The 12,514-nt window shown below is 43.4% G+C and overlaps 1 protein-coding gene and 1 pseudogene across 2 annotated transcripts; both read left to right on the top strand.

Moving 5' to 3' along the window:
- The first annotated feature begins 2,430 nt into the window (after positions 1 to 2,430).
- On the top strand, positions 2,431 to 7,890 carry LOC125514704 (Pentatricopeptide repeat (PPR) superfamily protein). 2 transcript variants are annotated; one of them, XM_087528640.1, is made up of 4 exons: positions 2,431 to 4,171; positions 5,689 to 5,782; positions 7,021 to 7,305; positions 7,422 to 7,890. In XM_087528640.1, the coding sequence occupies exon 1, from the start codon at positions 2,459 to 2,461 to the stop codon at positions 4,121 to 4,123; it is 1,665 nt and encodes a 554-aa protein (XP_087384766.1). In that variant the 5' UTR covers positions 2,431 to 2,458; the 3' UTR covers positions 4,124 to 4,171; positions 5,689 to 5,782; positions 7,021 to 7,305; positions 7,422 to 7,890. The 2 variants fall into 2 exon arrangements, with proteins under 2 accessions (XP_087384766.1, XP_087384765.1); XM_087528639.1 differs by lacking the exon at positions 7,422 to 7,890 and having other exon boundaries at positions 7,021 to 7,393.
- A 2,103-nt stretch (positions 7,891 to 9,993) lies between these two features.
- Positions 9,994 to 10,586, top strand: LOC147966092 (uncharacterized; annotated as a pseudogene).
- Positions 10,587 to 12,514: the final 1,928 nt, after the last annotated feature.

Below are 12,514 nucleotides of genomic sequence, written 5' to 3'. Positions count from 1 at the left end.
GTCAATTCGTCTCGGGAAAGATTGATGGATTGGCAAATTATGTAGATCGGGACTTGGGAAAGGCTCGTTTTTGGAGATTTAGGAGCAGATCTAGTTTGGGGGAGCAAGCAACTAGGTGTGAAAAAAGGGCCAAAAACAACAATGCACTAAACATTGGACACATAACTGGGGGGCCCTGTGCGGTCGCACAGGCCCATGGACACCCCTGCGGAGAAGGATGGGGACAAGAACAGGAATGAGGATGTCTTGACGACAGCCAGATGATGCAACTCGTGTAGTTGTGCGTGTGAGCACATTATAATACATGGTTGACCCTACACATAAATTATATAAATTAGGAGAACTAAACGGGCGCATAGGACTCTAAGTCAGTTGTTTTTCTTTGTTGCTTTGCTAATATAGTCCACGTATGCACCTCCTTAATTAAAAAGAAAAGAAGATACATGATTTACTAAGAATCATTTTTGGCCTGATATGCAGCTCAGTTGTTTGCGTCGGTTCTATCATTTCTCTTCTAGATAAGTACTCATAAAAAATGCAACGTTTCTATACTTGTTTTGAGGAACTATACAATTGCACGTGTGTTGCAACGAGGCATAAATATCTACTCCCTCCGTTCTGAATTACTTGTCCTGAATTTGTCTAGATACGGATGTATCTAGACAAATCTAATACAAGTAATTCGGAACGGAGGGAGTAATAGGTTAGCCCCCAATTTACCTGCTCATATTAATGTGATTGTATAAAAATATATTCTATTTGATAAACACTTATATTTAGTAATTAAGGGCTTATTGACTTACCAAAGGAAATACAATTTATCCTTAAAAAATATAATTTATCTGATAAGGTAATAAAATGTCAAGTAATCAAGGCGGTTTTTAGGGAAATTTGATTTAAAAAATGGAGAGAAAAATCAAAATGCGAGAGGGAGGGGAAACGTATGAAGGAGAAGCGGACGACAGAACCTTACATCATGTTTTAATGTTTACTAGCAAACATGTCCGTGCGTTGCAACGGTAGATACAAAAATTACACTCTGGTCAAATAAGTATGACTCAATCAACATCCTTTATTTTAACACGGTGGCTTATCATTTTGCCATTTACCTTTCTTCCAACTCTCGCTGATGATGGACGTGATGTCCACATGATCACAATGCATTCGATATGATAAATCTCAAGACAATGAGCTTGCCACGGCATGACACGCTTGTCATTGTGTAGCGCAAGAAAATGTTTAAAACTTTTAAAATAAATCTCATCTACCACGAACTACTCCCAACGCCTAGACATATAAAGACTTTCCAAAAACTGATCAAAACGTAGACATAAAAGACTTTTGAAACGTCAAAAAGTTTTTGGAATTGACAAACATTTTTTCTAAATAATTGGGCATTTTAAAAATTCGTAAACATTTGTTTTGTTTAGACGAACATTTATTGAACACATGAATATTTTTTAAATTCCTGAACATTTTTTGAATCAATGGTTTTTTAAAATTAGTGAAAAATTCGCAGAAAAGTTGATTTTTTTGAGAATTTTCTAAAATTTCATGGATATTTTTTTAGATTCGTGATCGTGAATATGTTTTGTATACATGATCATTTTTTCAAAATCAAGAACATGGTTTTATTTCCCGACAATTGTTTTCCAAATTGTAATTTTTTTTATAATTTTCCAAAATCTTTGTAAAATTACCAACATTTTTTGAAACCACGAAAATTTTATGATTTTTCAAACATTTTTAAGATTCGTAGACATTTTATGATTTCTCGACCATTTTTTTTCCAAAATCTGCAACTTTTTAAAAAATTTCAATCTTGAATTAACTCAAAAAAGAGAGTAAAAAACAGAAATAAGAAAAGAAAAGAAAAAAAAAATGAAGAAAAATAGAGATGCCGCGTCCCGCGGGCCGGCCCATGAAGACATTAGGGGGGATGAGATGGGTGAGAAAAAGGAGTTGGAAAAAATGATGAAGGCAGGGTTCGACAGGATGTTGCCACTACGCCACCAGCTCACATGTGCTAAATGATGGGTATCGTACCTATAAAACACTTATAGCGACGGTGTCTTAACAGAAAACGAATCGTTTTTCGTTTAGATGGCATAGCGGGTAATATATGGCAACTTCGAGGATAATGTTTAGACGGACGATCAGAAGCAATACTTGTTTTATTAGTAGGTAGAGATAGAGATTATTATTTTTTTATTAATTTTAATATATTTTAGGGGAATTCATTTTAATAAAGGATTTAAGGAAAAATGTGTGTAATGAGTCCATTTCCATTACGTTCGGCCCGCTTAGCCTAGATAGTCTGTCTGGGCCACAGTGTTAGGCCTACAATCCCCTTCCCTCTTCTCAGAACCCACCATAGAAAGGAGCACCCTCCGCGCCGCCGTGTCCGTTTTCAGCCTCCGAATCCCCCACCCCCCGTTGCCTCGCGTTCCCAAGCCACATGATATCCCCCAACCTCCCCCTCCGGCTCCGCCACCTCCGCCGCCTTCTCGCCGCCGCGCCCTGTTCCTCCCCCGCCGCCGCATACTACTCGCGCGCATCCTCCCCGCCGTTAAGCCGCGCTCAGGCCCCGCCCCCGCCCCCGCGGCGCCATCTCCCGGACCTCCCGGCGCGACGGTTCTCCTCCGGGCACGTCCTCCTCCCCACCAACCTCCAGGAGGAGCACGTCGCGTCTCTGTCCGACAGGATCTACGACGCGGTGACGGAGACAGAGGAGGGCTCCAACGAGGGCACGGAGGCCGCCCTCGACGCGCTGGGCGCCGAGCTGACCACCCCGCTCGTGGCCGACGTGATGCACCGCCTGCGCTACGAGGAGAAGCTGGCCTTCCGCTTCTTCGCCTGGGCCTCCCAGCAGGACAACTACGAGCACGAGCACCGGACGTACAACGACATGATCGACATCCTCTCTGGCACGCGGTACAAGTCCCGCCAGTTCGGCGTCCTCTGCGACGTGCTCGACCACATGAAGCGGCACGGCACGAGGTCGGTGCCGGTCGAGGACCTGCTGGGCATCCTGCGCGCCTACACCGAGAAGCACCTCACCAATCTCAGGAAGCTGGCCAAGAAGCGGCGGGTGCGGATGCGCACGCCGCCGGAGACCGACGCGCTCAACATCCTCCTGGACGCCTTCTGCAAGTGCGGGATGGTCAGGGAGGCGGAGACGGTGTTTGGTCGCGTGAAGAAGAAGCTGCAGGGAAATGCCGAGACCTACAGCATCCTCTTCTTTGGTTGGTGCCGCGCCAGGGACCCCAAGAAGGCCATGAAGGTGCTCGAGGAAATGATTGAGATGAAGCACACCCCGGAGAACTTCACGTACATTGCTGCTATTGACTCGTTCTGCAGCGCTGGTTTGATCTCGGAGGCAAGAGAGTTGTTTGAGTTCATGAGGACCGAGGGGTCGAAGATATCCTCTCCCACAGCTAAGGTATATGCTATTATGATTGTTGCGCTAGCCAAAGCTGATCGGATGGATGAGTGCTTTGAGCTGATTTCAGATATGATTAAACGTGGCTGCATGCCTGATGTATCAACCTTTAAAGATTTGATTGAAGGCATGTGCTTGGTGGATAGACTTGATGCTGCCTACTGCATTTTGGAAGAGATGGGGAAGGCTGGGTTTCCTCCTGACATTGTCACTTACAATTGCTTTCTTGAGGTGCTTTGTAGTCTTCAGAAGGCTGATGATGCGCTCAAACTCGCCGAGAGGATGATAGAAGCACACTGTGAACCCAGTGTTCATACTTACAACATGCTGATGGTGATGTTTTTTGCGATGAGAGAGCCACACAGGGCACTCGATATTTGGACTGAAATGGACAAGAGGGGATGTCGGCGTGCTGTTGATACCTACGAAATAATGATTGATGGACTGTTTGATTGTGGAAGGACAGAAGACGCGACCACTCTTCTGGATGAAGTAATAAACCATGACATGAAATTGTCGTACAAGAAGTTTGATTCTATCATGCTGCAGTTGTCAGCTGTTGGCAACCTTGGCGCAATACATCGGCTTTCAGAGCATATGAGAAAATTTTACAATGTTGCAATGTCAAGACGTTTTTCGATCACACAGAAGAAGAAGAGCATTGGTATTAGAAGGAGATGAGTTCTGGAAGATTTATTGTTAGCACGAATAGTCAAAAGCGTACATGAGGTAACCACTTCCCTGGTTTTACTGGCAAGTGCTAACTATTAGTAGCGGTATTAGACGTGTGCTGCATTCTGTACAGTTTTGTTCATCAGTACTTATTTTGCCTACTTTTCCCTGAGCAAGGAGGGCCTAAGTTACATATGGATGCTAATCACATGGATATCGTTTTACCAAAGCGCAGCTAACAGCGACACAATGTACTCTAATGTGTAGTTGTATTGTAATATTTCAAACTTAAACTTTTGAATCAAAATGGTTGCTACAATACTGTGGTAGGCAATCACGTTTTGGTGGCTAACACTTGCGTTTTGTATATTGTTTCAATGGAATTCCCCTCATATCTTACTCCCTCCGGTCCATATTACTTGTGTGTTAGATACATCCGTATCTAGACAAATCTGAGGCAAGTAATATGGATTGGAGGGAGTACCACTTGTCGGCTGCCGACCCCTTCTCTAAAAATCTGTTTGCTGCCTGAGATAAATTCAATTTAACCTATGCTACAGTACATTGTAGATGGATCAGTATAAGCGACAAACCAGCGTGTTTCAATCGACTTTAGTTTTATCCTTATAACATACCTGCATTTGCTGGTATAGCTTGGTTTGCAGTCCTACCTTACCCCACTCCAAAAACCAGTTCACTGCCTTGAAAGAAATGCAGAGAAACCTATGTGGCAATAAAGATATACTAATACTAATAGCTGGGTTTCTCTCGCTATTTTAATTTAAACAAGCTATGATGTAAATACTCTGGAACCTGGACCGATTTTTTATTTTACCTACTGAAATATGAAAATCCCTTACTTGATTACTTTTATTTTAAACGCTTTCTGTTGTAAAGCTCTGAGTTTTCCTTTTACTTGACCAAGATGAATTAGCTTAATGGAAACTTAGTGTAAAACTTAATGTTTGTGTTATGCAAGTAGCCAGCTAAACCAATCTACTGCCTAAACCAATTTGCCCTTTGTTGGTTTTCCCGTTCCACACATATCTTTGGTCTCTTCAGGCAAATAAATGATGTTCTTTTCTTCTATTGCAGAAATCACAAGATTATATATTGATTAATGATAATACGCTAACTCTCACCGAGTAAAGTTAAAAATACCAATTCTTGAAAACTTGCATACTTGAGGGCAGAGAAAATGCAGGACAAGATGGTTAGTTGTAGCAGGTTTGAGCAGATATAACTAACTGTAGCCAATCATCGCCATCCTGGCTGTAAGCAGTAGGGAGATGAGAACTTGAATCGTAGCAGTGGTGATCTAGTTCAAAAAAGTACTTAAGGCAGTAACTAGTTTCAGTAATGGTGTCTGGTGTTTTTCGTTCCGAAGCGTAATTATTGGTGGTATATGTGCTTCTGTGAGATATTTATGTTCATTCTGGTGATGACACGACAAGTTCATCGATTAGACTAACCAAGGACGTAACTTGCAGTTCTTTGGCATTTACTTTCTGATTGGATTTATGGTAAGCCGAGTTATCTATATTATAAAACATACATATTTTTCCTTTTTACAGGGTGGTTGATACAAGTCTGCACATTTTGTCGGAGCAATTTGCAGTGGAAGCAGCAGTGTATGAACCGAAGTAGTTTGCCAAGGAAACAGGCAATGTGAGTATGTTTTCATTTGCTTTATACTGTACATCATAGGCACACCCCATGAAGCTTTTTCCTTAGTTCTCTTGTGGAACCTTTTTTCTTTTTCTTTTTTTGCCTCTCTCTCAAATGAACCACAAAGGCCCAAGGCTGAATTTCCTGTCATCAAGCATGCAATTCAACACAACTTTTCTTGTCTCCACGTGATGACCAAAATCAGTTTCAGATACTCTGGAGTCTCGAGAGCACAGCTTGTCTGGGAACATGTTACTTTTTTCAGGGATACGTCAAAGATTGATGTATCAGAATCATAGATAGAAGGGTGTCGAGAAGGCAGAAAGTAGAATACAATTTTCCACGGCTATGAAAGCCAACACACCCACACAGCAAACTAACTACTCTCCACTAGCCGGAAGGGACCCTGTTCCTCTCAACAGCCCTGCTGCTCTCCAGCTCTGTCCCTCCAGGTGAATCTCCTGGAGCACTTCCTCGGCGGATGGCAGCAGGGCTGTTGAGAGGAACATGTTACTAGCAGACTTAATTCAAGCAGAATCTTACTCATCCAGTTATTAGAACAGAAATGAGGGGGTTCCGGTTTTAAAAAGAGGTGAATGCCAGATGCACTTATTTTCCACAGAAGATCTGCATTTCTTCCTGTGTTATTGGTACACTACAAAAAACAAGAAACACCAATGAGCAAATATGCTTGTATACACTATGGCGATACTGAACAAATGTGGTTGCTTCGCTGGTATTCAAAGCTGTCCACCTCTGAAGAAACTGTCCTGCTAACCATAGCTAGTTTGCTGATCAGCTGATATTAAACTAGGAACACCGGGAAATGGATTAACTATCACGTGCTAGAGTAAACAAATTGACTGACAACGAAAATGCGTCACACATAGCACTTCAGTGTAGCTGAAATTTACTAACTGGATATGCCCTTTTCTCTAAAGTCTTTATTACCAAGCTTTGATGACTGGAGCCAGCTGAAGGATAGATCAGGTTTTATCTTGCTGTTTGTCAGTGTGCTGCACTTTCTTTGCTATACTGATCAATATATTATATTGACTGTCTCTAATTCTGTACTGGAGCGGGCTATACCATCTCTTCAGCTGCCTTGCTTTTGGTAAAGAGCAGCAGCGCTGCTGAATACCCCAGTTGATCCATGTGTACATTGAGCTCATATCATCTATGAATAAGGTTCTCGGTCAAGCTTTTACTAACGGCCATGTGGTGTTTGCCTGTTACAGGTGGCGGCCAGTGTTGTTAAGAACAGAGTGGGCAAAATTTCGTGGCCGGGCTTGGCTTCCTAGCCCCATATCAGCAGTGCTGTGTGACCTGTGAGCAACTAGTCAGCTAGGCGCAGGACAGCATAGCATAGAATAGCTGCATGTTGAGAACCTGGAATGTAATGACGCAGAAGAAATTTTGGGACTGAGAGCCCGGGATACCATCGTACTGCAGCGCAAGCAAATTATCTGAACTCGTGGTTGCCATGCCATGCCGTGCCGTGCCATGGCCCGTCCTCCGACGAGGTGGGTATGCCAAGTTTTCATGAGTTCCGAGGTAGAAATACGTCTGGTTCTGACGGAAAAGAAACCTCTGCCAAGTGATTTCAGTTTCCATCTCATCAATTTTTTTTTTAAATTAGATCAAGTTTCCATCTCATCGGAGCCGGCCCTTGGGCAGGGGGAGAAGGGTTTGGCCCACGCCTAAATTGAGGCCAGTTATTTCAACATAGGCCCATTCTGTAACATATATTGATATGCAATAATATCTTTGTCCTTACATACAACTAACAGAAAAACAAAACATCCAAGAAACCCTGGTCTATTATTGAGACATGGAACCACAAGCTGAGATGGGTACCCTAATTTCCTGAAATTGGATCAACGGTACCAGCCGTTACTTAGGAATTCACCTTTTTAGGGACCTTTTCTCTGTCCTTGTTGGACCCAAGCACAATACATGTAATTGTAGCATTTTTAAGAAACTTCTTTCAGTTAAAATTAGCAGAAGGCTACTTGAGCCAGGCAGAACACAGATTGGATCTGTTGAGCCTGTTTATACTCAGCAAAATATGTCACATGCGAGTTTCTTGGTCGGTTTTAATGGTTTACAACCACATCTTCACATCTTGCCGTATAGACTTCTTTTTCTTTGGATTTATTTTTATCTTCTAACGACCTAAAGCATCATAGCTAAATTTCAAATATGAAGTTGCTTACCACACATACCGTGTGGTTATCGTATAAACTTTTGCTGTATATACTTATGCAAGTGAAACATAGTCGTTTACTGTTTCTAGTTCTGCACCGGCCATGGAAAGATGTTAGCACATTTTTAGTGTATATGTTATTTAAAGTGAATAGCTGAATTTTGATCAAATGGGTCGAAAAGAAAATCTTCTACAATTTTAAATAAATATTGCCTCCTAAGCAGTATAAATATTGCCTCCTGAGCAGCTCTATATTTTCAAACAATACAAAAAAACTTCTAAGTAGAAAAAAAAAGTGCACAAATGTCGAAATGCACTATTGGTGAGTTGAAGAAATTAGTTCTATTTGCAAATTGTGTAGAGAAACAAAACAGGGTGATCTGTAATTGTGAATAGCGCTACTAGTGTGAGAGCGGCGATTTGGTGCCCGGGCTCATTCTCCTGTGCGTGAACTTCATGTAAAATTTGTGAAGTTTGGACATTTGAGGAGCTTGTGGCCAAAAAGACAGATTTTGGATATCTGAGAAACTTTTGAAAATCACATTGTTCACGTTTGATTTTGTCTTTTTGCCACGAGCTTCTCGAATGTCCAAACTTTACAAAATTTTACACGGAGTTCACGAACAAAATCATCTTGCACCACAAAAAAGAACGTTCTTTCTATTTTAAATGGAGGTATTGTTCACCCTGCTCATCTGAGCCCGGGCTCAGGGTTGAATTATCATACTGGTGTTTACTATTTTAGATTACCATATTGTCTTTTTTGTGTCATTCTAACATGTAGTACAAGCTAGAATCACCTTTTGTTTTTTGGGATGTACAATTTTTTCTAAAGATATTCATGGTGCTTGAGAGTAATCACTCATTCCCTTACACATGCAACACATTTATCTTCACCCACCATCATGTTAACATATGCGGTCACATGTTTGCCATGTTGGACATAAGTTATAGTGATACATAACTATTGTCTCGACACTGAAAAAGGAGAAGAGTGTGTCTTATAGGTCCGGACCCCCATTGGCCGGTGGGCCAAAAACTATAATACCTCCCATTCAAAAAGTTATACTAAGAGAGCGTCAATTAATTTGGATCGAAGGGAACATCATATTTGTAATTCTACCGGGATGCCAAAACTGATCTCGACGGAAAGCAGTAAAAACTTGGGGTCCAAAAGAGACATGTTGACTAGTCACAACACAAGAGACCTCCTGGGTATGGAGTTGTTCCCCTGATGTGGAACCGTTCTCTCTCTCCTGCGCATGGCGACGCTCTCGCGACGGCAGTTCCCAGGCACTGGCGGAGCTAGGGAGGAAGTTCAGGGGGGGGGGGGGGCAAATAATAAAACATGCAGACTTGAGGGGGGCGAGTACTAAATTTATCCTTATCTAAATCCTCTAAAAAAATTCCTTCACACTTTTTACCAAGGTTGGGGGGGCCACAACCACCCCAGGAGTACACATAGCTCCGCCACTGTTCCCAGGGGTTTGAGCGTCGTATGAGACCGTGATTTGATCGCATTTTTCTCGCTGTGATTTCTCTCTTCCCCTATTCTTGCCCTGTGCTTCTTGTGGAATCGATAGTTTCTCGTTTCGCTGCCTCATTCGGGGTGATTCAGGGGCAATCCTTGCATTGTTGCCCACCCTTGGCGATGGCGGGACGAGGTCTTGTCGAGGCTACTAATGTGGTGACGACGGGGGATGGTGGATGTACTGGCGCGCAAGTGAATCATCTTCTTTTGGCTGAGAGTGGTGGTGCTTTTGCATCGCCGCCGACCGTCCTGGAAGTCCCTGCCGCGGCCCTTGATTCTACGCGGGAGGCGGGTGCTTCTGGCTCCGCTTCTGGCGTTGAAGACATGATGGAGCGTCTTCGTCTTACAGCAGTCGAGGCGTATCTGGTGATGGTGGATGATGACGACGACGCTGATCTGGTCGACCCGGATTGCGCACTGGTGGGCAAGGTTCTCTCTACCACTATTCTTCACACCAATACTATTTCTTCGGCAATGAGACCGGTCTGGGGTAATCCAAAGGGCCTGTTGATTCACCCGACGGGAGACAACCTGTTTGTGGCAGAATTCAGCAATAAGATGGATAGAGATCGTGTTCTGGAAGGCTCACCATGGATGGTGGGCAAACATGCTATTTTACTCAAGTTTTTTATCCAAATATACAGCCGCTACAAGTGGAGTACAAAACTCTCTGTATTTGGGCATGCATCATGGCCCTCCCGCCCAGATTGATGAAGGCCAAGCTGGGGATGGAATTTGCTAAGACAATTGGTAGGATTGAGCGTGTGGAATCAGATGGGGAGGGATATGTTGGGGTGCTTTCATGTGTGTTTGTGCAGAAATCCTGGTACAGGAACCTTTGGTTCGGTATGTCACTGTCAACTCTGCAAAGACGAAGACGATTGAGCCCTATGATGTTATGTATGAGTGTTTACCTTTCTATTGCTTCTCATGTGGTTTGCTGGGACACTCTTCTTATGCTATGTCCAAACCCGGGGACACGTGATGTGAATGGAGACTTACCTTACGCTGCCAAGAGGTTGTGTGCTCCGGAGGAAATGTCCAGGAGATCCAGTGGGGTCAAGTAGAGCAGCAAGTCTTTTAATTCATCTTTTGATCCCAAGAACCAGAGTAGTAGATCACCTTCTGGTGACGTTGGGCATGTTGATTGTCGTGGCAAGTCTTCCCCTCAATGTAGGGTGTATGACGGGGAAGCTGAGGGGTCCTCTCGTCTCAAGAATAACCAGTCAGGTAGAGGACGTGGTCGATCTTCTCGTGGGCGAGGCCGTGGCCAGACTAATGACACTGGTAAGGAAAGTAAAACGATTCAAAGATTGGTGGACAACGTGTCTGGACAGAAAAGGAAGCCCATCAAGAATCCAGCTGCTCCGAATTTGTCCGATGAGTGTACTTCAAATCTTGTGAGTGATCTGGCAATTGTGGTCTGACAAATCTAGCAAAGATGCTGGCACTTCCACAGAGGTGGGGGATTATGTCTCAAACAAAAAACAACGTACTTCACCTTCTCGATTGGTGGATCCGGCGGAGGCTGCAGAGCAGCCCCGCCAAACGCAATGAGCATTATATGTTGGAACTGTCAAGGATTGGGGTCGTCCTCGATAATTAGCAAGCTTCGCTGTCTTGTGAAGCTTCACCAACCCACCCTCCTCTTTTTGTCTGAAACGAAGATGAGGGATTCCCGTGTCCGTAATTTTATGTGGTCTTTAGGTTTTTCTGGTTGCTTTGCTATCAGTTCAGAGGGTCAAAGTGGTGGACTAGTTCTTTTTTGGAAGGATTCGGTGACTGTACCTCTGAAGGCATGCAATTCGAGATGTATTTATGTTCATGTATCTTCTGACTTGGCTCCTACATGGAGAGCTATTTTTTTATGGGGAACCAAGGAGAGAAGATAGAGTTCATTTGGAGCCTTATTCTGCGTCTGAAGCCGATGTGGAATGGTCCATGGATTATTTGTGGGGATTTCAACGAGGTTCTTTCTCAAGATGAGCACATTGGTCCTCGCGACTGCTCGGAGCAACAGATTGATGTATTTCGTGAGTGCTTGCGGTACTACGAGTTAAGGGACTTGGGCTTCTCCGATCCTAAATTTACTTGGTGCAATTGTCAGGACCCAAACAACCTTGTTAAAGTCCGTCTTGATAGGGCTGTGGTGAACAGTGTGTTTACAGATTGTTTTGATGGTTTATGTGGAGAATATTGTTGCCACTTCTTCTGACCATTATGCCATCCGAATTGGGCTCTCTCATTCTATACAGGAAGATGTGCATTACCCAGTGCAACAAGGTTTCAAGTTTGAGGCTATGTGGCTTCGTGCCACCGATTATAGAAATACGTGATACGTCTCCAACGTATCTATAATTTTGGATTATTCCATGCTATTATATTATCAACCTTGGATGTTTTATATGCATTTATATGCTATTTTATATGATTTTTGGGACTAACCTATTAAACCAGAGCCCAGTGCCAGTTTCTATTTTTTCCTTGTTTTAGAATATCGCAGAAAAGGAAAATCAAACGGAGTCCAATTGACCTGAAACTTCACGGAACTTATTTTTGGATCAGAAGAAGCCCAGAAGACTTGGAGTGCACGTCAAGGGATCAACGAGGAAGCCACGAGGCAGGGGGGCGCGCCCTCCACCCTCATGGGCCCCTCGTGGCCCCCCCGACGCACTTCTTCCTCCTATATATCTCCATATACCCTAAAACGATCGGGGAGCACAATAGATCGGGAGTTCCGCCGCCAGAAGCCTCCGTAGACACCAAAAGCCAATCTGGACCATGAACCTATGCATAGTGGTTGGCACACGTTTTCGTCGTGATTCTCCGGTAGAAACTTTGGGGCACTCTTTGAGGTTCTATGTGTTGGTTGAATAGATGAATCTGAGATTGTGTGATGCATATCGTATAATCATACCCATGGATACTTGAGGTGACATTGGAGTATCTAGGTGACATTAGGGTTTTGGTTGATTTGTGTCTTAAGGTGTTATTC

Source organism: Triticum urartu, chromosome 6A, assembly GCF_056163025.1.
Source record: "Triticum urartu cultivar PI428250 chromosome 6A, HENAU_Tu73, whole genome shotgun sequence".
Lineage (NCBI taxonomy): Eukaryota > Viridiplantae > Streptophyta > Magnoliopsida > Poales > Poaceae > Triticum > Triticum urartu.
The sequence above is the reverse complement of the archived record's forward strand: the minus strand, read 5'-3'. Positions and strand labels throughout refer to the sequence as shown.

Excerpts from the sequence above, each read along its gene's own strand:
- LOC125514704 (XM_087528640.1), top strand. The coding sequence starts at position 2,459 with ATGATATCCCCCAACCTCCCCCTCCGGCTCCGCCACCTCCGCCGCCTT.